General features: G+C 43.1%; 1 protein-coding gene across 5 annotated transcripts in view; it reads right to left on the reverse strand.

Moving 5' to 3' along the window:
- The window catches only part of SPATA13 (spermatogenesis associated 13), a 44,205-nt gene that overhangs the window by 13,684 nt on the left and 5,702 nt on the right, over positions 1 to 24,819 (reverse strand). For 2 of the 5 annotated variants that reach the window (XM_010572652.1, XM_010572656.1), the window contains exons 2-5: positions 15,107 to 15,469; positions 11,874 to 12,018; positions 747 to 883; positions 154 to 333 (exon numbers count right to left, since the gene is read on the reverse strand). In XM_010572652.1, coding sequence (XP_010570954.1) covers positions 154 to 333; positions 747 to 883; positions 11,874 to 12,018; positions 15,107 to 15,469 — 825 coding nt within the window. Of the gene's footprint in view, positions 1 to 153; positions 334 to 746; positions 884 to 3,158; positions 3,214 to 11,873; positions 12,019 to 15,106; positions 15,470 to 17,902; positions 17,909 to 24,819 lie in introns of those variants that run through there. The other 3 variants (XM_010572655.1, XM_010572654.1, XM_010572653.1) reach the window with 2 other exon arrangements.

The following is a 24,819-nucleotide window of genomic DNA, read 5'->3' on the forward strand; positions in this document are numbered from 1 at the left end:
CTTGTGAAGTCATTGGGGGTTGCACCACTGAGGTTCAGATACAAAGATGCTGAGGACCAGGCCCTTGACTTAAATGTAACGCCACGACTATTGCTGTTGCGCTCTGCCAGGAATCTCATGTGACAATGGTGCAAAAGCAAGAGAGTTACTCACCCTGACAAAGCTAGCTGGAAACCAGGCTTCCTTGTCCTCGTTTCTTCCCCACCACCAGTCTTTGTTGGAAGCTTCTAGAACTCTAATGACATCTCCAGCTTTGAAGCCCAGCTCTTGATCATCCATAGTCACATGGTCCCAGAGAGCTTCTGCATAGACAATGCTGCCATCGCTGATCAGCTGAGGTGGGGAGAAAATGAGGTTGTGAGGGACAAAAGATAAACAATGAACTGTTTATAAATTACTGACAGATCAAAATACCTCGCTAGAGCACCCACGATTATTCCTAATACAGGATAGAACTAAAATTCTGGATTTTCAGAAATCTATGTCTGTATTTATTAGTGAGAACAATTAGAGTCCTACAATTAGAGCAGTTACACAGGCTAACGAGTTACAGTCCCGGGGAAGCACTAGTCACCGTGCTCTTCCCCTGGCGTCTGCCTGTGGGCCCTGCCACAGACAGGACACCACGGCTGCCGGATTCTTCACTCTGGTGGCTACTGCCGTGGCACCTCTCGTTAACACGAAACCTCAGACCTGTGGAAAACACACCCGCCACCATTACAGCAACGCAAAGCCCAGGACGTTACCTCGTTAATTGCTAGCTGTTCCCCTCCGGGCTGCAGGTACCTGGGAGTGGCTTGGCAGAGCTCCTCGTAACTGTAGTCTTCCTCACTGCCATTGTCGTCCACTAAGGCCGAAGGTTCAGCCCCACCATCTGCCGCAACTAAAACAAAGGTGCAACAGCTGTTTGCTTCATCATTTTTTCTGATTTCCAGAATAAAACAATGCAAGATGAATCTCTGAGAAGTTGCCTTTGTTGTCACGGATATAACAGTAACAGCAGAAGCGGAGGGCAGCAGAGCTCTCAGGAAAACCACTTTCCTGCCATTAAATACTTTTTACTCTTCTTCAGAATTTTCTCATTTAGCAGCTGATGAAATTCTCCTTTTTGCGAGCGAAAACCAGAACTATAACCATTATTTACTTATTTTTTTTTACCCAGAGGACATCTCAAACGACCTGAATCAGGAGGGAGGTCTCAATGCCATGTTCCCCACACAGGAGATGAGGGAGGTCCAATGGCCCCCCCAGCAGTGAGAGGGGGGCCGCTGTCAGTCCCAGCCTGGGTGCCATCCCGTCATGACATCCCCCCGCAGGGATGTGACACCCCAACAGCTCCCTGCCCACCCACCCGTGAGAGGGGGGGGCAGCCCACGCCGCAGCCCCTGCTCCGAGCCCGAAAAAATCCTTGGTTTGGCAACTGTACATTTTCTGACCAAAGAGGCAGCTTTGTAAAGAAATGGAGGCCAGACCGAAGATGGGCTTCATCTTATTACACAGCCACATAAACCAAGAGAAACATCATGTAAGTGACTGTCACTATGCACATGTAAATCTGTGTAAAACCCACTTGGGGTACATCACTGGGTGGCAGATCCTTTCGGCGATCATCTCCACACTGGCAGGTGAAGAGGACCGGGGACCAAGTTCTACTGAGAGACTCACGTCCACACTGCTCAGTGCTAGACCCTTTCAGAGCAGGTTTGCCTTTGAAAGCCAGCCGTAATGTTCAAACAGATCAGGGGATGAGCTAGTAATCAAGAAGATTTCACAACCAGTGGCCCAGTTCTCTGGTCCTTGTTAATTTATCCCTGAAGATTTATTCCTATGGCATGCCCAAGCTGTGAAAAACTAGAGAGTCTAAGAATCACACAGTGCTCAAAAATCCAAGAGAAAATAAAAAATTAAAAAAATTCAGAATGGGCTGCCGGCACTGAACTCCTTTTCTAACGGTTACTGCGTCCCAGATAAGTTGCCGTGCAGCCTACAGAGCATCTCTCTCACTCCGCAGTGCCTGGGAACAGACTTTTAAGCAGAGTTATTGAACCTGCCACTTCCACCTAGCAGCAAGGCTGAGCAGCCGGGCTCTGATCCTGCCTCCAGCCTGGGTACCGCCTGCCTGCCGAGCTCTGGGCTCCGCATGGGCGAGAGTCGCTTTACTCCACACACCTACACAGCTACACACGCCGCTGCCTATCTGTGATGTACCTTCTAGGGAGAAACACATCAAGCCCCTCCTTACGGGCGCTCACACCATCGCTAGCATCTTTGGTCATTTGGGTATTAATTTGCAGGAGAGATCAAAGCTGGCTACTGCACAGATTCACTGAAGAACTTGGAAGATTTTTCTTTCCTTTAGAAGTGGAAAAATATGGCATAGTCTCGGTGTAACACAACATGGCTATTCAACTGTTCTCTGCTACTCCCCAGCATTTTAAATATATGCTCACATTAATGATATAATCTGCCTAACCAGGGAGGATGCAGAATCTGTATTTAAAAAAACAAGATTTTTTTCCCCTACAGGCTCACAAACCTGCGCACTGATAAACTTTTAAAATACATCTTGTGAAACTTACTGAAACTGCTTCATTTAAAAAAATCTGCAAATAAATAATTCATTAAATCAATTTTTAGGTTATAAAGCAACACCAAAAAAAAAAATTAATCTCAGTGATCCTTTATACATCCCCACTGTACTATCAGTACTGCCTGTTGGTTTGTTCCAGTAACAACGGCACATCAAAATAACCTAATTCATTTGGCTCCAGATGAAAAATGACTGCAATTTGGGGACCGATAACTCTTCATTATTCTGCACCAAATCAACAAGCTTACATTGTCTCCATAGTTAGACTCAAGCGAAAATCAAGTCGCTTGCACTCTGCATCTATTCCTCTATTGTTTACAGACAGAAATATCAGAGGTGGGGTGGGCTTTTCTGATCGCACCAACGGGATGCAAAAACTTAAAAGACAGCCCGGGACCGATTCTGATCTCCCAGCAGCTTTGTCACCAGTGTAAGGCTGCAGGCTCCCGTGGATGACACGGTGCAAGTGTGATCAGAATCAGGCCCCCCGACTGCCACAGTTTATCAGTTCAATCTAAAAACACCGTAAAAAATAGCAAGAGAGAGAGCATGTTCTACTCACACGTACCCATCTGAAGGCTCTCCAGACTCCAAAATCGTGCCATTCCCCCCCTGGCTACCATGCTGCCGTCAGACTTGCTCCCCGGGGAAGGGGTTTGACCCCTAACAGGTGATGCTCGGTCCTAAAGGGCTGGCGGAGGACCACGAAGGGCTCCGAGCGACCCGCGGCGCCGAGAAAACAGCCTCTTCGCCGCCTTCGGCTCCCGGCTGCGCCTCCGAGGCCGGGGCCGGCTGGGAGCTGCCAGCGGCGCGCGCCACGGCGAGCTCCCGGCTCGCTGACATCATGGGGTGCCCTTAGGGAGGAAGTTCCAGAAAAGAAACAAAAAACCTGGCTGCCTGGCCCCGGCCACGCTGTGCCGACAGCCGCCTCCGCCGCCCAGACCGCTCCCCAAGTGCCCGAACGTCTCAAAACGCAGCAAGCCAAGGAGTACATTTGTTTTTCATTAAAGCAGCTTAATGCGATTTCAGTCTATATTCAAATGACTGCAATTCAAAGGGAAAGACTGTTTGGATGGGAGCTGGCAGTTCTTTGTGTTACAACACTGTTCGGGGTATCGGTCTATCTTTGTTACGCTAGACCGGTTAAAATTCCAGTAGAAGTAAACAATGAAGGTATTTTTTGGACGGCTATTAAAACTTCTCTTGCTTCACAGGCAAATGCTGTATCATTATTGAGGGCACAAGCAGCCAAAGCGTTAAGGCTGCAGCAGACTGCTCCCGGGGAAAGTGGGGAGGACGGAGACATTTTCTCACTCAAACTACAAACTTAATTCAGCTGCTCCAGAAAATAGGGAGTGAAGCAGGAAAGCACCCAAAGAGCCCAGCTTTCACTGGGACTGACCCAGCCAGAGCACAACCTCATTCATTCACCACGGGCCAGCATTTACCACCCTTAACATCTGCGTCGTTCTGCAGTGAAGCTGGATCGGTTCATGCACGGGAAGCAAAGGCAGGAGCTGCTCCCACCGGCAGAGCGCAAAGCCTGCCGCAGCCTGCGCTTGTACACAGCATTATATTCATGGTTTGGAAAGCTCCGTAATCGTTATGGCTCATTCTTTACCTGCTGACTGCGTTGCTCAGCTGAGCCTGTCCTGTAACTGGGGACCGTCTCCTCCAGGGACGTGTTCACAAAACCCTGGAGGCATTTCTGCGCGCAGCAGCGTCTCAACACCCACTGAAATCACATGGTTTCCCCTAGCACTGCCTCAGACAGAGAAGGAAAGGCCAAACATCGCCCTGCAATGTTAATGCCATCTTCCTACAAAAACCCAGACTGCGCTGCACTGCACAGGAGACCGATAGGAATTCCCTTCTGAATCCCCAAACTTCCCTATTATTTCTTGGTGCAAGCACACATTGGATAGTACAGTAAAAACAAGCTACTACGTGTTATATAAGATGTTTATACAGAGCCCCACACATTTTTCTTGGCACAAATCATTAAAAAAAAACAACCCAGCAAACAGAAGTGACACTGAAGTGCTGACGACCCTGGGACCTGCAAGCGAAAGGTTTCACGCTTTTTTATCAGCCGGCTCACAAGCTCTCTGCCATGTCCAACCCCTACCTGCAGGGGAAAAACAGCCGAACTGCCAAAGGAGAACAAGATCAAACCCCACACAGCTCTTCTAGAAGACACATTAAAAACAATCTCTGAAAAACAGTCACGGCTTGATTTTTGCAGAACAGAACGGACTGTGTGCTTTTTGCCCAACGTCTAACCCAGCGCCACTGTGGGATACTGCAGGTGGTGGGGGGAACTGTTCTCCCTCCTCTGCACCGGCACGTCTAGCAACTGTGCGGCCACAAACTGAACCCCCACAAAAGTTCTCGTTTGGGGTGAGCTGGTGGGGGGTTGGTTTCCTCGCAGGATCAGCCGGGGACAGGAGGCGCAGGCTGTCCTTTGTAGCGTCAGTCCGCAGGGACCCTCTCCAAACGCACGCCGAGCTGGCTTACCCACTGCGCAGGGCACTCTGGAAAGGCTGTGGGTAGCACAGACTAAAATACTAAAAATAAAAGCTAGTTTACCCGCCTCAAGAAAATCCAGTTCTAGATAACCCTCTGGAATCATAGGACCCTACACCCTGGGGCAGACTAAAGGTGCCCCCACCCGCCCCGCTCTGACAGCAGCCAGTAGCAGATGCCCAGGGAAGAACATAAAAATAGACGAGGCATGTAATGGCATTTTCTGATGTACTTTCCTAAATTCCAGCTACCTGCAGATTAGAGTCAGATCCTTCCTGAGGCAGAAGTGGTATCTTTGTGTTTAATGAACTGAATTTTTCAAACCACTTTCTGGATTTCTGTAGACTTTTGGATGTGAAATATCATGTGTAGCAAGAGTGTGAAAACTATCTTTTATTTTGAACTTGCTATCTGATGATTTCATTTGGTGCCCTTTAGTTCTCACAGTATTGTAAACAATAACTATTATCTGTTCTTTTCTCCTCTGCCAATCAGTCTTTTATTCCCCTATTGTCCTTTTTTCCAAGTTGCAGAGCCCTAGCCGCATTAATCATTCCTCACACAGAGACACTGAGTAGGTTTTCTTGTCCTTTTGCCTTTCTCTGTATCGTCCCCTGTAAAAAATGCCTTTTGAAGTGGAAAGGAACAAGGAGATGGCCCCCACACACCACACCAGTGGCACAATTGGGCCTTCTGTTTTGTTCTCTATTCCCTTCCTACAAATTCCTGCCCTTTTATTTACTGTTTTGACTGTTACTATGCACTGAACTGACACTTTAATTATCTGTTAGGATTGCAAGATCTCTTCCTGAATGGCAATATCCAGCTCAAAGTCCGTTCTTCTGCAAGCATACCAGGCTCATGTTCCTCCACGTGCCTCTATCAACACTGAATTCACCTGCCACCAGCGCAGCGCATTTTGTCTGCGTACTGTGAAATCCTTCTGCAACCCTGTTCAAGCAGCTTGTGCTTTTGCTACCGTGAATAATCTAGCACACAAGCAAGAATTGTCATTTCATTCTATACCTCCCTCCCCACATTATTTGTGAAGACACTGAACATCTGACTCCACTCATGAGCTCTCTCCTTAAGAAGACCAACCACATTCCTCCTCGCCGTTACATAGTGGTTACTCACTTGTTAAAGCATGGGAGGATCTTCCCTCTTATCCCAGGCCTCTATTAAGAGACACCTGTAAGAGATCTTGTCAGAGGCCTTTTGGAGGTCCAAGCAGCCTTTACCTATTGAATCCCCTTGGTCACATCCTCAGTGATTTTTTTCAGAAAACCTCATCCATTTGTGGGCAACAGCTTTCCTCTACACAGGGCACATGGACTCTTCATCCTAAGGGTCCACCAGTCAGTGGTGGTAACAGTTGATGTTACTCTCTGTCATAGTTTCATAGTCCTAAATACATTCTTTATATATTCTACGTACTATTATGTCAGACTCACTGGTCTACTGCTCACTGGATCCCTCCCATTACTTCTTTATAAATGGTTATTCCATCGCTGCCATCTTCCTTGTACTGGAGGCAATTTTTGAGGAACAAATTCCATGCTGAGGCAGTAGCTCAGCAATTTTGTTCTTAAATCCCTTTAGAATCTTGGTTCTGGCAATTTGCTGCTATTCATTTAGTTACTCTAAAACTTTTACTTGAGATTTTGAGACAGATCCTTATCTAATGTGAGCTCAGGTTTTATTTCTCAGTCACTTACAAGGCCTACAAACTGTCTGGTAGTCTACAGGGTTCTCATATTTTTTAAAAACGATGTAGTTTTCATATCTTTAGCAAATTGTTTCTGCATTCCTGTAGCTTTACATCAAAATTGCTAGAGGTATTTTTTTTCTATTTGGTTACAATTCAACAAACTGAAGGATGCCTTTTCTTCTTCTTCTTCTTCTGATAGATTCTTTTCCCCTGTGTTTACTGACAGAACCCTTTTCTGGTGTTTCCAAAGTCTGTTTTGACAGGTGACATGAATTTGCTCTAAGTATCTAATATGCTGTCCTTGAACACTCTCCGTGCTGCCTGCAAGCATTCAACACCTTTTTCTGCTCCTTTAAATTCCTTTGTTACATGAATGACTTCTCACTTTTATTTACTTTCCCTCTTTTAAATTAAAACACATACTGTATTGGATTTTTTTTACTCTTCTCACCCCTGCAAGGATATTGGCTCAGAGTGCATTATGGACACAGAGGACAAGATTTGTTATCTGTCTGTATTTGGTTAATGAACAACACCCTAAATTACCTGTTTCTTCCAGTCAAGGTCACCTAGCTTAGCTTACAAGTCTCTACAGTCAGATGAGACACATCCCACCCTTACAGAGTAGCTTTTATGTGTGATCCTGCACACATCTCAGGAACGGTTCAAGGATTGTTTCACTTCCCGTAGGTCTCCTGATGAGCTGCACTGAATAGTTATTTATGGTACACCTAGAAATGTAGCACTGTGCCCCATCACAACACTTAACCCACACGACAGCAATTTAAGTCTCCTTTAGGACTGTGCTTGCTGCCCTTGAAACTTCTCTGGTTTCCTTGGTTTGTCACATTTACTTTCATCAACCTGGTGATCTCAGGTGGCTCATAATTTAATCCCGTCACTGTACTTTTTCCTGTTTAGGCATGGCATTCCAGACTACAGATCCTGTGACACTTGATGATACAGTCAATTTGTTTATCTGATTTGGCTCTTAGCTTTTAATACATAGAGACCCTCTTTCACTGGTACAATCTTTTCTGTTATTCCTATACAGCTTTCACAGTGGTGATATACTGGTTATGCTCCACTGGTTATCTTCCTTCAACCAAGTTTCTGACATATGCCATCTAGCGTCTTTAAAAATATGTTTACTTCTCCATCTTACTTTTTAAACGTTCACTATTACTGGCAGGGTTGCCTGTTTTTCTAAATCCTCTTTAAACAACATTTGTCCAACTGTTCCTGACTATTTCTTGCCTGAGTTTTGTCAGCTTCTTCTCCACCCTCCATTTGAGGATGCAGTGATCACTGACATCGCCTGTAAAGGATGTGCTGCCCTACACCGTGTATTATTACTCCTTGCCAGCTTTGCCCTAAATCTCCCTCTTTTTAGTCCAACTTTCTGGATGAAGGTGCCTGGGGGTAAAAAGGCCTCTCTGTCTGACACCGAGCGTGGCATTGGCAGCACTTTGGACATTTTACCGTTGGGCTCCTGGTCTTTTAGCTTCTACCTGACAGCCTCAGTTTTGCCTCCAGCGCTTGCCTCCTGCCCACCGCACTCTCCCTGGCACCCACCTGCCCCACAGGTACCACCTCCCCTCCGCAGCCCCGAGGACTGCCTGGGTGTTTCACCTGATGCACCAGCTGCTCCCAACACGCCGCTAGGTCCTGTTTGCATCATCTAGCCCAGCTATCTATGCAACTAAATCCCATTACCCACCAGCAGAGTTTTTTATCTTTTCCAATCAGGTACAAGCGCCATCCTTCAAAGTATCCCATAGCCATCATCCTCCAGTTCAGAGGCTTTTCTGCGCCCAGCAACACTGGGACTGCTTTAGCCTGCAGTAGTGGATTTCATGATGCCCCTTCAGGTCCTGTCCGTGACAAATACAGCACTCAGTCTAGTAACCTGGGAATTTGTGTTTCCTGCATATTGTCCTACTTACATCCTCACTCTTGTGGGGTGGGGGAGCAAAGATAGGGTAGCGAGGAGATGGTAGCAAGCAGAGAACTGTTTTCTCTCGGGGAGTGATTACTAACTTCTGTTTGTTCTGGGGGTGGGGTTTGAGTATTTCATTGGTGATAGGGATGGAGAACCTGAAAATCTCCTCTCCCAACAGCCAGTTTGTTTGCACTTCAGTTCCCGAGCTGTGCTCCACACCGGCTGAAACCTCCTCGGTTACCCAACCTTGATGAACTGGGAAAAGCTTGACAGTAGTTTAACATTGTAGGCAAATGTCCAGGACAGGATACTATGTGAATTAAAGACATTTAGATTTATTAATCTAAATGCTGGAATCCACATTTGAACGAACCATCTAAATCAGCAGGTATTGGTCACAATTAAAACAGCTGAGAGAGCAATCCACCTCACCCAAAGGCAGCTCCTGCTCTAACCTTCATTGACTGCAATGGCTAAGGCCTCAGATCAGTTGTTTAAACGTACATACTTCGTGCCATTTTAAGTATTTTGGATATCCTGCTGGCCTCCTCTGTCATATCTGCCAGCTCCAGGTAGGTGCTCAGGTACCCCCCACAGCACTGGACCCTGGGGTGGGTAACTGAATGAAGCCCTAGTCCTCCACTGCCTGTAACTGGTGTTCTAATGTTTAACTCTTACATAGGTACCTACATTTAGACTAAATTTAGGTGACTTAAACTTGAGTTGAATCCCACCCCACCTACTCAGAGCTCAGCTTATCCAAAGGAGTTCACCAATTAATTCAGCCAAATTCAAATCCCACACCACAATATGCAAGAAAGATGGGTTAGTTTTTAAGATACTTATAAAAATTGCTGTACTGTGATAAATAGGTAACGTCTTTAATATAATTTAAAACTTGTAATCCTTTAAGCACAAGAGTAGCAATGTAAGTCTCAAGGGAAGTTTCACTTGCGTGTTGGCTGCTTGTTAGTCTGTCTCCTACAGTATGATGATTTACTGTCTTGTGACAACTGTTTTTTCTAAAAATTTACATCTCCAATTCTATCTCTCATTGTTACAGAAGTAGATATGCAATGTATTAGGCTTTAGCAAGTAACTAAAATAAGATGCCACTGGTTTTCAGTGCTTGGGTTTAGAATTTCTTTCTATAATAAAGGGCTTTTGTGCTATCAAATTTCACTGTACATGAGCAAACAAAAAACTCTCACATGTTCAAAGACAAGGAAATGCCTTGTGAATTTAAGCAAAAAAGGAAAAAGATCAGAATGTGTGACACTCGTCATTTTTTTATTTTCTGCTGCAGCTACTTAATAGATCTTTGCAACTGCTCTCAAACTGCGAAGTCCGTGATATTCCTTACTTGCCTTCAGGGCTTTGATTTCAGAAGTTTTTCCTGCTCAGCTTCTATGTTTATTGTAATGAGTCATAAAAGTCACATCTAGCATAATCAGTATTGCTTTGGCTTCACTTTCTTGAGAAGTGGCAGAAATCTTGCTTTGTGTATTTGTCATCCTGATGCTTATGTTTAGGAGACCAGTTATTAAAAGCTAAATACCTGGAAATATACTACTCTCAGGCAGTTGCCTAGGTAACTAATATTATTTCATATGGTTTCCAAACATGAAATGGAAAGGATAACTAAAAATAGAAAAATAATTCCTACTTTGTGATACTTAGAGTCTCTTTTTTTGAAAACTAGCTCATGGCAAACCTGTTATTCTGTGAGTAGTCCTTCTGGAATCAGGCACTGAGATACCATGTAATCTCAGCAAGGGTCACAGCATTAGATGTCTAATTTACCTTGATGTCTAATCTGGATTATTAAGTGTACTGAGACAGCAAGGACACAATCCAGACATGGGCTTTAAAGTATTTCCCAATATTTTACTACAATATAAATTAAAAGGAAAATACTAATATAATATATATAATATATCTCATTGCTATAGTTAGAAATTCTCAAGTCTGTTCCTTGGAGAGCACTTTCTGAAGAAAACTATCATGCTCTATTGAAGACTGGAAAATGCAGTTTTAACATATTCTTATATAAATTGATGTGTACTTGGAGGATTTTTTGAGCAGAATTTGGACATCATTGCAGCTAAAACTTAGCTTAGAGCCATAAAAGCCAAGTACTGACTAGTAAACATACATATCATTTTAATAAAGAAACGCTGAAAATGCTATTTGTTAAGTTTCCTACTTCAGTCATGGCAAGCCCTGATCCAGACACCTTTACTTATTCTCTCCACAGAGAGGCAGAATGAAGGTTCCCACTAGTGTTTTGTTCACTATTAACAGTGAAGGATATAAAGTGAAAATTTTGCTTTTATTTCTGACCCTTGCCAGTGAAACATGAATAACTGTTCAGATTAAGCTGACAGCTGTCTGAAAGAACACAAGTGGTATTAAACCAGGTTCTTCTGGTTCCACCTGCCAAGAAATGTTCCACTAATGCTAGACATGACTTTCTATTAACTCAAGATAGCAATGCATGCTAATAGTAAACAAGTACAGCAAAAATACACAGGGCACATCAGAGAGTCTGATAAAGGGTAATGCTTCCAAAAAGGCAACCTTTTCCAAGAACCTGTCCATCATGTACCGGAACCCTGGCTGGGCTACACTAACCACTGAGTAAGCAACTGCAACCGCATACAGTTCTCTGAAACAAGCTGCTTAATTATTTAGGGCTTGCCTATCTAGGTAATTAAGCTGAATGCATGGCAAACAGAAAATTAAAAATACATGTGTGATGTGGCTATGGTTCAGGTATGAACTCAGGCATATTGGACCTTACTTCCTTCATATTCTATTACTATCTTCAGGCAAGTATGTGAATAGAGAGTGGAAAATACAGGAGGGTAAGTGGTACAGAAGAATAAACCATATAAATGTCAGACAGTAGATGTGAAAAACAAGATTTACATGAACACAGCAGCTACTAATGAGAAACTCACAAAACAAAGCAACTTAGCTGGGTACTACTTTGTCACTGAGTTAGTCTGCACCCTTTTGTGATCCACACTATAATCTAGTTCCTGACTAAGCTGGGGTACGAAGCTGAGATCTAGAGAGTTAAAAGGACTCGCCAATCTTACCGTTAGATGTTCTCATCTGCCGCCTCCGTCCAACCCGGTCCAGGCCGATGGGGGTACTTTGAGAAAAGGTGAGCGGACGGAACCTGGCTGAAACAGCTTTGTAAGGGGGTACCTGGTGTGCTGGAACGGGTGGCCGTGTTACAGGCTACAGAGAAAACAGGAAAATCCAGTATTAGTAGAGCTACCAGCAAGTCCAACTCAATAAAACTCAGGTATGAAGTAAGGTTTCTTCAGATAGTCCAGCTAATCACAGGGGCAGTAAAATCCCCTACTTTGAAGTCACGTTGCTTAAACACTGCATACCATATCCACCAGCACCACTGAAAATATTTTATTACTTTACAGTTCTCTGCTACATTAAAAACTCCTTAGCCTTCTGTTATGATCAGACATGCTCTATAATTTTCATGTTGTAACACTCTGTGCCCAAACAGTCCAGGATCTAACTGCTTTGAGAACAGCCTGCGCAATGCCAGCTGGCGTTATAAACACACATCTGAAGGGAAACCCAAGGTGAAAGAATGGCCAGAAATGCTATGGTTGGAAGTTGTGTTCATCTCCTGGGACACTTGCTTTCTTCAAATAAGTGTATTGCTTTTAAGTAAAATAAACATATTTTACAAGACAAAAATAATTGTCTAAAAATCCTCTGCTCTGAAGTTCCTAGGAGCCTCATTAAAAAGAGGTAACATTAAGTTTACTCAAAACTTTATCTAGAAGCCATTTTCTTTAATTAAATCACTCATTTGCCTAATTATGATTAGGGAACCTACCCGTTTTATTTGCAAACTGAGTCCAATTTTAAGTCGTCCCTGAACAACTCCACATTAGCCAGGCTGAATGACCTTGCATAAATATTCAACATAAACCAGCCAGACCTCAGCACATGAACTTCAGAGAAACTCATCTTTAGATCTTCTCTTATCTTTCAGTTGCTACTGTTCATAGGCCCTTCTGTCAAGTAATCTGAAACATGAGGGATGGTTTTTTAATGAACTAGCTCTTGACTAGACCCTGTTCGGAACCCAATGATTTAGTATTGTTTGAAAATGTTTTCTCACACCTAAGCTGTCAGACCAAAACGAAACACAACAAAGGAGGAGTTAGCATTATACTTTTCAAATATTCCCGTGGGTTTTCAAAGCTTTTACGAAAAAAAATCACCAATGGGAAGATCAGTTTTTGAAAGCCCCACATAAAATACTTCTAGCACATGTATTCCTGCTTCATTAGTCCTTTTTTACATTCCAGCTACAAATTTACTTTCTAATATGACTGCCAAAAACCTCAATGTGTATTGAATATGATTTAACTACAACCTCATTTTTAAGCCTCATTTCCTCAGTGCTTTAGCAATATACCAGGATCCTATCACTGAATCAAACAGCTAGTAGAAGTGATGGGAATTACTATATGCAAATAACTGGCTGATTAAGCAACAAAGCTATTTATTTCTGGGCAACTAAAATTTTCTTGTAAGGCTTCAGTCCAGATCCCTTCCCTGGACAGACAAGGATGTGCTGTTACTCAGTGGCAGGCCTGGGAAGGCCATCATTTGGGTAAAAAATGTGCCTCATTGGGAACAGTCCATAGTTTTGGTCTTCACCACAGTGATCCAGCAATGTGCCCGTTGAACCCCAGCCAGCCCTCACAGCAGCATCGAGCATGGAAAGAGTCAACTCAAATAGCTGCCTTGATGCATGTTCCTTCATTAATAAACTGATGTGAGCAAGGTTTGAATAGAGATCAATTTGTTTTCATCAGTAAATGAAGGGGTTGGAGTGTTACATTACTTCCATGGTACAGCAAGGATCATTTGGGTTGCCAATACTTACTGTCCCTTGAAATCCATCTGGTATTCTTGAATAAGATGGCCTAGAATTTATAATAATTTTCTTCTTTTTTTTCCTCCAAGCTAAGTAATGATAAAATTAATTTTAAAATACCCCAATTATATAGGGTTTGAAACTATGGCCTTTGCCTGGGTAAAAGATTCATTGGCTTCAGTTGGAGTTTTGCTTGAAGATGCATTTTTTCATCAGGGATTTATAAAGAAAAAAATGTGCAATATACAAAAACAATGTTCATGTTAAAAATTGCTTTTCACAGGAGACTGAAAATCCTGCCATTGTTTTAGCATTTGATTTCAGTCCGAGGAGTACCACTAAACTTTCCAGCAGGAGGATCGAGTGGCACGAGAAAGATTAAGAGGATTCAAATGCCATTAATAACCACTAGAATCACGTTTTCTGAGGATGTAAGTACTATTCCTTTTTTCTGTTGCTTTATCAGCTTGCAAATTGCTGCAGGTAAGAGTCCTCCAGCTTTTCTGGAAAGTGGAAAACACCTGATCAGTGCAGTGTTACAAAAGCCCATGAGCCTGAAGCTCTGCAAGCAGCTGCAAGACAGGGCCACCACTACCAACACAACAGTAAGTTCCTCTACACATTGTACCCACTCAGGACTACCTCCAGGGAAAAAGGAGCTATTTTTATCTTTCAGAAGTTTTTTATTTCTTGCTGTCTTACCTAAGCTAGCAGAGATGGCAAATAAGTATATAGGTACTGCTCAAGTGCTAACTCAACCACATGATATTTTCTTACAGGCTTCCTACGTTCGTTCCATCAGTTCAATTTAGCAGTACATAAACAGACATTTTATTCATATTGCCAGTTTTCTTAGATTCTTTGTTTCATTAATTTCTCAATTTATTACCAATTTTCTTAAGCAATGTCTTTATTAAAGTATCCTTGATATGCCAATACCAAGATTTTGAACACCACAGCTAATGGCACAGGTTTTGAACAGACCTGGTTTAGGAGAATTTGAAATGATCAATAAATATTGTGTTATTATCATATTTGTTTGTACTCCTCTGTTCCTCAGGCCCTCACCCTGTAAGGAGACTAAACACATAGCTGTATTACACACAAATGAGCTCTTATATACCAATATGAGACATAAAGACCATTCCAAGAAAGAAATAAGGTTAATTTACAATACAGAAAAGATTACCCCAAAGTCAGTATCAGTTTTATTCCATGCTGTTTTGTTTCTTAACAAGAAGACAAAGTAATTAGTGACCAGGAAAGCAGAATTGTAAGTATACAATGTCAGCTTGACAAAAGGGAAGGAAGAGAAGGAAGCATCCATTCTATTTTCTAGGCTGAAGATAGAGACAAGGAAGTGAAAGGGTCTTTTGCAGTTTGCAGAGAGCACATCTCTTATCTTACTTGTGTCAGCAGAACTTCCATCTCTTCTGCCGGACCACTTCCATAGAAACTGACCCCACCTATTACGGAGATGGGTCTTCTTTTTCGCCCTCTGTGGTAGCCCACTGTATTGCTTTGGATCACAGACCCGACGGAAGCCAGTCCTGGCTGATTTTCTCCATCCGTGCAGTCTGTCTTCTGAGACTCCACCGCAACTGCATCTTCTGGTATAGAAAAACTTCTGATCGACATTTGGCCATAGTCTGAGAGAGGTCTGGGGCGAGATCTTTTTCCAGAGCCCCATCTCCTGGGTGTGACCTTTTGTGTGTCTGCCTTTTCTTCATCCTGGGATGGGGACCTCTTCCAGTGATCATCGGAAACAACCTTTTTAAATGTGAACAAGTCAAATAAGCCACAAAATTTTCTGACAGTTAATCATTTGTGAGTTTTTCATATGGCAGATCAATTTAACATTGCTAAAAAGAAAGACTTATCATAAATACAACAAACGCAACTGACAATTCAGGAAGAGAGTAACCTTGCAAAGGAAAGACATCGTGGTGCTGGTGCTGAGTAAGGTTAACACCCAACCATCAGCACCTCTTAGGCAAACATGACTAATAACGCTAAAAACTCACCTATTACCTCAGCACACAGACAGGCCCTATCATAAACACTGAATTCACTGAATGATGTCTTGGGAAAGACAGCCCTGGCATTCACAGGACTTGTTCCTGTGCACCAGTAGGATGTTACATATAACACCAGTAAAAACAGTTGAACCAGCACGCTATGTTTCTGGACTTTTTACCAAGGCCTGGAGTGACAGGACAAGGGGGAACAATTTTAAACTGGAAGAGGGTAGATTTAGATTAGATACAAGAAGAAATTCTTTATGATAAGGGTGGTGGGACGCTGGAACAGGTTGCCCAGAGCAGTTGTGGATGCCCCATCCCTGGAAGTGTCCAAGTCCAGGTTGGATGGGGCTTTGAGCAACCTGGTCCAGTGGAAGGTGTCCCTGCCTGTGGGGGGGGGGGTTGAACTAGATGATCTTTAAGGTCCCTTCCAACCCAAACCATTCTATGATATTCCTCTGCTTTACCTTTACCCAGTAATGAAAAAGCAAGCAGTTTGACTGCTTGCTGATCCCAGTCAGCCGATACCAACCCAGGCAGCCGCACTCCCTCCTACCGCTCACTCCTGCGCTCTCGCTTGGGTCAGATCTAGAGATTGTGCAGCCGTGCGCGAATTGGGTAAGCGAGCTCATCCAGTTTGGAAGGGAGAAGCTAATTTTCTAGATGCTCACCAAGGTTATAGTCATACAGGCTAGGGCCAGAGATACATTGTAACACAAATACAGGAAAAACTGATGTTTTTAGAGAGGAAGCTTAGGTAATGAGCACGTTGTTCCTATGTAACAGCACATCTGGCTCAGGGAGGTTAATGCCTATAGGTATCATAATTGCACTGGTACTGCAAGTTTGGAAATAAAATAACCTTAACTGAAATACTTGTTAGAGAGATCATTTTTAAGGATTTCAATGCATTTGGAGTAATACTGCTGTAAACTTTTCTAACAAAATCCCTACAGTTTTTGAGAAAAAATACTGTGCATAAAAATTTATATTCACATTTCCCTCAAATTTCCAAATTCTCAGCATTTCCTTGGCTTTTCCTGGCTCCTCTATAAGAACAGAAAAGAAACAGAGAAAGGAAGATGGGTATTTCTGGGCTGGGTGGCAGCTGGCATGAACGCCTGATGGAATGAATGACAAACTCCAAACCACTGCTGAGCAAGTGAACCCTGCCCCAAGTTCTCATAAAAATTATGAGCTAATTCTGCCTTTTTTTTGTAAAAAAATCAGCCTACTTCTTTATTAGGGTATCTTCAGACTACCCAAGTACATTTCTGAGGATGTTCAAAGCTAATAAGTATTCCAAAAAAGAGAGGCATCATTTTGTCTGCCTGGCTACATTTTGTTCATCTGTTTCAGACCAGGGGAAGGCATTTCAGGTACTGCATATTCAAAGCAAACATGCAGCCCAGAATCAGCCTTTTACAATGATGCCTGTGAAAGAGGACTTATCTTCTGTCACCTTCTTCTCCACCTACCATTTTCAACCAGGCCAGTACAACTCCGATGAGCTTTTTTTAGAAGGCCACCTGATACAGCAGGCAGATTTCACTTTTTGTTTGAAAGACAGCTTAAGATAAATTTCACTGTATGAAAGCACTTTAGCTAGTAGGCAGAGTTATTAAACAGTCAGCATTTTAACATGATCACTGCAATTAAGGTATGAAAAATGATCAATGTCATCCATCGCTCTACATTCAATTATTTCACTTACAGCATGAAATTTATTCTAAATAGAGCACTTGCATAAATTCTGATTTCTATGGTGTCACACCTGTCACTCAAGCATGCTTCAGCTTCTCTGCAGATTTTAGCTCAGGACCAGTTTCAATAGTATAAGCAATTCAGTAGAGAGTGACTCCCTGGCCTGTGCACTGACACAGCTTCAGCAAAGCTGTCCCTTAAACACAGCCCCTCTAAGGTCAAAGCAGCAAAATCACAGGTTAAATAAGGTTCTTACCTCAGAATCGGACACAGGTAGAGTGTCTCCACATATGCAGTGACTGAGAAAAGAGCTCATGAGAGTCATTTTATGTTTTTGTTTTGCAAAGTCTTGTCCATAAGAGCTACATAAGTGAGCACACTCTGCATAACCAGTCAGGTGAAGTTCATCCCATGATCCTGTACTTTTAGACTGAGGGAAGGACACGTCACACGTCATCTTCCAATCTGCTTTTTACACCCTTATCTTGAGCAATAATATTTGCAAAGAGAGGACTGCTATCCTTCTGCAGCACTCCACCTACAGCGGTGATCCAAATGACAGCCAGATGAATCTCTGCTGTGCAATAAACAATGCTGAAGGATGTGTATTTTTAGGCTTAGATCTATAACTGCATTGAAGAATACTAATAAAACAGAAAATGTAATCCTCTCATAGCAAAAATCAGAGGAAACCAGACTGATAACCTCACATTCTTCTAAGTGACCTACTCAAGCAGGACCTGGTCAAGTGACCACTTACAAGGAGGAACAAAATATCCAGCACACAACTTATAGGCTCCAATATTGCACTCACTTAAGTGTAAGTGTGATTCTTGACACCAGCGAAAAAATTCTAAGGAAACAATTTTGTTCCACCTGTCACTGGCTTTATACTGGTGCAGCACCACTGACCTCAGATGACCCTCTCTTGATTAATCCTTTGTAAGTGAAATCAGGTTTATGTTACACAATTATTATTGGTAACATCTACAGACATGAGTAGAGATATACAGGGCACTTCATATAGGATGAAAACCAAAATGTCACGCACTGACTGATACATTCTAAGTGTTCATCAAAAATTTCAAGGAATTTCAAGATTTCTGAGAATTAAAGGTTTAAGCTGAATCCACTCTGGATATTCTGAAATTCACATCTGCTAGTCTAGCAACAGCACAGGATCGCCAATGCTAGCAATCAAGATTACTCAGTCTTTTAGGCTGCATCCTCAGTTAGGTTTCTTCTGAGAATGCAAACATAAACAGCTCTACCTATTTACACTGATGCAAATGAATTAATTTTACCTGGACACCTAAATTCCTATGACAGCACATTAATTAAATTGTTGTATTTCAATTGTTTTCCTTTTTCCTGACAGCAGTATATCTACAAATACAACCACTTAAAGTGAACATTTACTTCGATCCAGGCTACACTTTTATTTGCTATTGTTCCCACGTAATATGTCACTCTTAGGATGGCATTCAGCTCCAGATTCCCACATCTAAATTTTGATGTCTGCAACGGAGGTGTCTGTATGTTAGCTAGACGTTAAAGCTGTCACTGTAGCCTGTAGAAATCTGTGGTGAAATTTTGTTGCCCAAACATAGGCACCTGGGGCCATTTCAAATGTCCTAAGGGATGTAAAATATCTGTGCATACCATGCCTCTTGCAGGTACGACAGGGGACCTACGGGAGGCCCGGGCCATTCAGAAGCAGCCCCTGGAGATGAGGGGGAACCAGTCAGGGCACCTCCAGCAGCGCTGGGTGCTTACGTTCAGGCAATCGAGTTGAGCCCCCAAACAAGAGTGCCAGCCAAGCCCACGGAGCGGATCAGCTGGGCAGCGCTACAGGCAGGAATCAGGTGCCAAACCCGACTGCAGGTAGAGGTGGACGGCACTACAACGCTTCCCCAACGCTGTGGGGAACCCTGCTTGGTCCCCATCTCCTGCCCCAGCAAGGTGCAGCTTCCCCACAAGGTGCTTTCCAGCTGTGCACAGCTGTCTTGGTTACCTGCCCTTCATTGCACTTGACAGCTGTTCTTAGGTGACTGGGCTGGGCTCTAGGTGCCACTCTCAGGTGTGCTGGTGAGGGTGTGCTCCCCAGGACCCCCTGACCACACCGATCCCGATCCAGCAGGAACCTTCCCAGGCTGCTCCAGGTAGACATCTACACCGCCGAGTCTGAGCCCAGCCGGACCAAATCCCTCCTTTGCCTGGTCCCAGACTGATTTCCCAACCCAGGCACAGCAGCTTCAAGGACTTTTTCATGACCTCACTCAACTCGACCTGGCACTGGTACAACCCTGTTGCATTTAATGGCACATGACTGCTATTGGCATTCCCTGTTACTCATTAATACCAACGTAAGCAACATCAGCATCAGGCGTTTTAACTACTGAAATCTTAGCTTAGACTTCAGAGCCAGATGAGAGCCAGGTTCTGCAACTCTTACTCAGACTACAGTGTGTATTTGATAAATTCAGCACCCAAAATTGTCTTCAGAGGGAGCACTGCCCAAGGAGCATGAGATCTGATCTGTACAGTACTGGTAAAGTGTTGCTTATATGGATGCAACTTCTATCAGTGAAATGGCAAAAAATTGCCAGTACCTGAAATTGCATGGCAGGACTTTTGCTGGCACAGTTACGCCAACCGTGAATAACACTATACCTGACCACACTCTCCACTGCAGAAAAAGCCCAAACTGTAAGTCTGACCCAACACAGCCCGCTGCTGGTCAGCTTGCTGCTGCTGGTACACTTGTGAGGGCTGACACACTGCTGCCACCATGATGGCAAGGAAAAAAAATCCCTGGGTGATTTTTTGTTAATGTATTTATGCCAGTAAACTCCCTAATGAAAATAAAATCACCACTCTACAAACATGTTGATGCCTGTGTACATTGCTGAGGCTCCCTGCCCACTAATCTGCATTTCAACCCCCTGGATTTTTTAAATTTTATTTTTATGTTCTAAATGTACTGATACAATTAATTCTGCATAACGTATCCATATAGAAAAGCATGGCAGTATAAGGGACACTTAAATCTCCTGAAAGTTTTTTCTCTACCTGGCAATCTGCTGGGAATTCACAGGTAGGTGCCTCTTGGACAAGGACCCCTAGTCCTGCTGGTCTCCAGGGGAAAGAGCATCCTGGCCCCCTTCTGCCTTTTTTCTTTTCCTTAGCTCCACAGTAAGTTGCAATGCTTCTTGTTTTGGTACCTCTGTATTTTTGAGCTGCCTGACTGAAATGCAGCCTTGCTAAATACAGGTGCCTTTTTCTAATCCAGAGAAAGGAGATAATCAAAATCTAATAATTTACAATAAATGCATATTAATTTCCAAATGCAATTTATAAAAAGGTATGATAAACGAAACATGATAATTCTGGCTGAGAATAAGTTACAAGGAAAACCTGAGTAGGCTGAGAAGTTTCAGAACACAATTACTACATATTCTCAGTGAAAACTTGTGAATGGATAATCAGTCATGTTCTTCTGTAAATGAGAAGGCTTAAAAGCCTCACAGTATTTGTGCTATGTCATGTAGGTATCTCTGTATTTTGATCATGAGTACACATTTCTGTGTACATTTAGGGGTCTATATAAAAATGTACAAACTTCTTATGCTTACAATGACAGCTGTATGCCAGTATTATAATTGGTGACCATTGAATAGCTGATATTTCTGTATAATGCAGTAACTGCCAAATGCTAGGAACTCAGTAGTAATATTAGAATTCATTTTTCAGTTCATATAAGCCACCAAAATCATAAAGGACCAAGTAATCATGACTTAGTGGCCACAAATTCTTTTATCACCTTCACTTAACAGAGTAAATTCTGCACAACATGTCTCCACCCAGGTACATGATAAAAGGCAACCTTTGCACTTTTTCCTGTTGTTAAACAGCAGCGGGGGAGCATTAGTTGAAGTTCATTTATCATCACTACTAACGGAGGTCAAAAGCTTGTTTTATGTTTCATGGACATGATCAACATTTTTATTTGCAAACTGTTGTGACAGACAAAGAGATTACAAGACTCCGGATACAATACAGCCTCCCAGAGAAAATATATTTATTGCTTCCTTTCCAGATTTTATAAAAAGATCCTAAACCATTATGAGAGCCCAGTGATTCCCTATTGATCCAACAGGCTGACAATTTCCAACAGTGATACCACCACAGCAATAGTTACCATGGAAATGATTGTTTGTACTGTAGAAGAAAGCACCCATGCAATCAGTGTTTGCATCTTCTATCACTAACCAACCAGAATTATTAAACCAGTCCAATTCACTTACAGGAAGAAAATTTCCATCTGTTCCTTTCTAATTAAATGCAAATTGCACTATATTCTTTTCCTTTACATCCCCCTGCCTCTTCTGCCCCTAGCATCTTTTCTTTTTAATTAGCCTTTGAGAAGACCCCAAATAAATGCACTGATTATCCCTAGAATACACAGTGCTATTCAAGCGAGACAGGTCTGCAAGACAGGAGAATACAATCTGTGAAACAACTGCAAAAAAGTTTAAGAACATATGCATTTACACCTATACAAACAAGCAAAGCAAAAGAAATCAAAGTAATACATCCATATTCAAAATTTAACATAAGTTTTAGCTGCTTGGAAGTTATAAACATAACAGCATAATCAGCCTTGTCTCTCCCCCCCGCCCCACCCCAGTTTAAAAATTTGGACCCACAGTTTAAAAATTTGCAGAGCACTGCTTCCAAGGAGGACCCCCTAAAGTAATACCACTGCACTACACTAGTATGAGCTCCTAGAACAGGTGCAGGAAATACTAGGCATTGTAATGAAGTAAAATTATATAACTATGCCTTGTAATATTGTAAAATCAATCCTCATTAGCAACACAAACTACTGTGGTAAAACACTCATTTTGGAAGTTTTAGAAATCGGAAAAAATTTATATAATTCTACTCTTGGAATTTGTTGACATCAAAGCAATTGTGGGGTTCTAACTAACAAATACACCTATAAAAATGCATTAAAAGATCAGGCTATATAGATACAACCCCAATCAAAACTTAGCCATATATTTCTAAGGCATTTTTAATGCGGGTTTGCTTCATTTAAGCTGATCCTTGAAAGCCTCCTTATCATAATCAACAAGCATAATGCTTTCCCTCTCAGCAACATGCCTTCCCAAGATAAGCGAGTTCACCTTCATAATATCCACATTTCACAGATAAGGAGGACACACAAAGCAGTTAAGTCATGTAAGTCACAGAGGAAGCATAGGGCTGAACTGGAAATGACAAGCAGATGTCATGACACTCAAATCTGTTCTTCAGCCTCAAGGATTTCCTTCATCCTCTCCTCTAACTCATTTCCAAAACCAAATCAGCTAACATATTTCCAAATGGCATAGCGGAGTTTGCAGTGAAATGTATTTGCTTTGCAGAAGTAATCTCACCGGTCATATAAAAATGCCAGCATGCTAAAACCAGAAAACTCTTTCCACTAGTTTTCCAGTGACTGATACTTGGGGATGGCTGGGTGATGCTCTAACAGGGTCCCTTCTTTATTTCAGTATCTCAACTGGAACAGCAAGCATGTAGTGTATAGCGAAGGAGTATTCATATCCTCTGCCTCTTCTTAGAAGATCTATAGGCATTAATAATCCCTAAATAAATCCCCAAGTAATTTCTAGAACACCCCAGATCAAGTAACAGGTCTAAAAAAAATCCATTTCCCTTTTATTTGGCAAAACAAGCAACTTTTGCCGGGCTGTTTTTGTAATACCCACTGGCAAACCTCAAAAGCCAGATGACAACCACAGGTTGAAAGTGGAACTTTATGCTAACAAAGCAAAACATAAAAAGCCATAGGCTTTTTTTTGCGTCTCGTCAGTGTCTCTCCAGGCGGAGGTCCTCTGGTTCCCCCTTCTCTCCACCCTTCCAGAGCAAAGCCTCGGCATCCCTGCCCAAGCCCAAACCCAAACCCAAACCCAAACCCAGCCACCAGCGGGTCCCAGCAGCAGTCACAAACTCCAGTTTGTGTGGGGTGGAGCTGCCTTGGGCAACTCTACGTCTGCAAACTATTACATCCTAGAGCATGGAGTAAGGGCGAGGCTGCTGTGGTTGAGCTTGGAGTAGGAAAAATCGAGGATTCTGTGCTCGGTCTCCTCCAGCACCCAGCCAGTCTCCCAGCCTGCCACAGCATCCCGCTCAGCATCCCGGTACCACGAGTGGCACCACAGCCTCCGGATGCCAGAAAGGGGAAACGTGGGTGGCTCAGGGGAAACTCCACAGCTGCCTCTGCTCAACTTGGACATCACAACCTCCTAGCGTTGAGAAGGGCTTTTGGTGCCGAAACTCAACACCACGCTCGATGTAAAAAACAAATTACATGGCTAGAAGTGCCATCCCACTCTCTGGGGTACTATTACTCCTGATCACAGGGTGAGCAGCAACTGGGTATTATTAAGGTGTCAGAGGAGAGCTACAGCAGAATCAAATATCAGACACTCTGGAAAGGCAGAGGAGCACAAATGCAGTAAGGAAAGTGAGCAGCTTGCCACAGGTTAACTGCAGTGGAGTCCATCTGAGCTCCCCCTCTCAGCGTCCACAGACCCTTTTGTAGGGATGACAGTAACTCCTCTATTACTCTATGGTTTTCAGGAATGGCCAATTTTATTCAGCACTGCAGAGTCACTCAGTCTAAAATTTAACCTGATCCAAAATTCAGATTGCTGTCACCACTGCCTTGTTTTTCTTCTTCCTAGTAGAGGGTACAGCAACAAACAATTACAGGCTGTACTGAATGGCTGACAGCTCTGCTGCAGTGAGTTGGAAGAGTTTTTGCTGCGACAGGAAGGTATTTGTGTCCTTTGAGGGCTCCCTTCTGCATCATTTCAGTGATTGGTTCTGCAGTTTGGGTTTATAGCAATGCGCAGTGGTTTCTGGTTTAGGTCTGGGCAAGCGCTCCTGGAAGTCACTCTTTGAGCGACTGTGGAGACGTCGTGTGACGGTATCCTGACTTGTGCAGAGCAGCTCGGGGAGTTTAGTGTAAATCCAGCATCACTCGCTCTAACTGAAACCTGTTTGCTGTCAGAGATGCTGCTGAGAGCCCGTTACAGTGCTCTGCTGCTCTGTCCCCCGGCTCTGTAACCAGCAAGACCAGAGTGCCACTGGAGTGGTGAGCCCTTGCTCCAAATTACAAGCACCATAGGAGTAAACCCTGTTTAAGAAGTTCGCCCCCTTACTCACTTTACCTAATCATCCTTCACAGTTTACCACATTTTCAGTTATATAGATTAAGCTGATTAAGCCGCACTCTAAATTGCATGTGGATGAACCAGGGTGAATAAATCCAAAAAGAAGAGTTCAGAGAGCTGAAGCCAGCTAGCTCCTAGCAGGTGTGTC

The sequence above is a fragment of the Haliaeetus leucocephalus genome, unplaced genomic scaffold, assembly GCF_000737465.1.
Source record: "Haliaeetus leucocephalus isolate CR32 unplaced genomic scaffold, Haliaeetus_leucocephalus-4.0 Scaffold351, whole genome shotgun sequence".
In the NCBI taxonomy this organism is placed as follows: Eukaryota; Metazoa; Chordata; class Aves; order Accipitriformes; family Accipitridae; genus Haliaeetus; species Haliaeetus leucocephalus.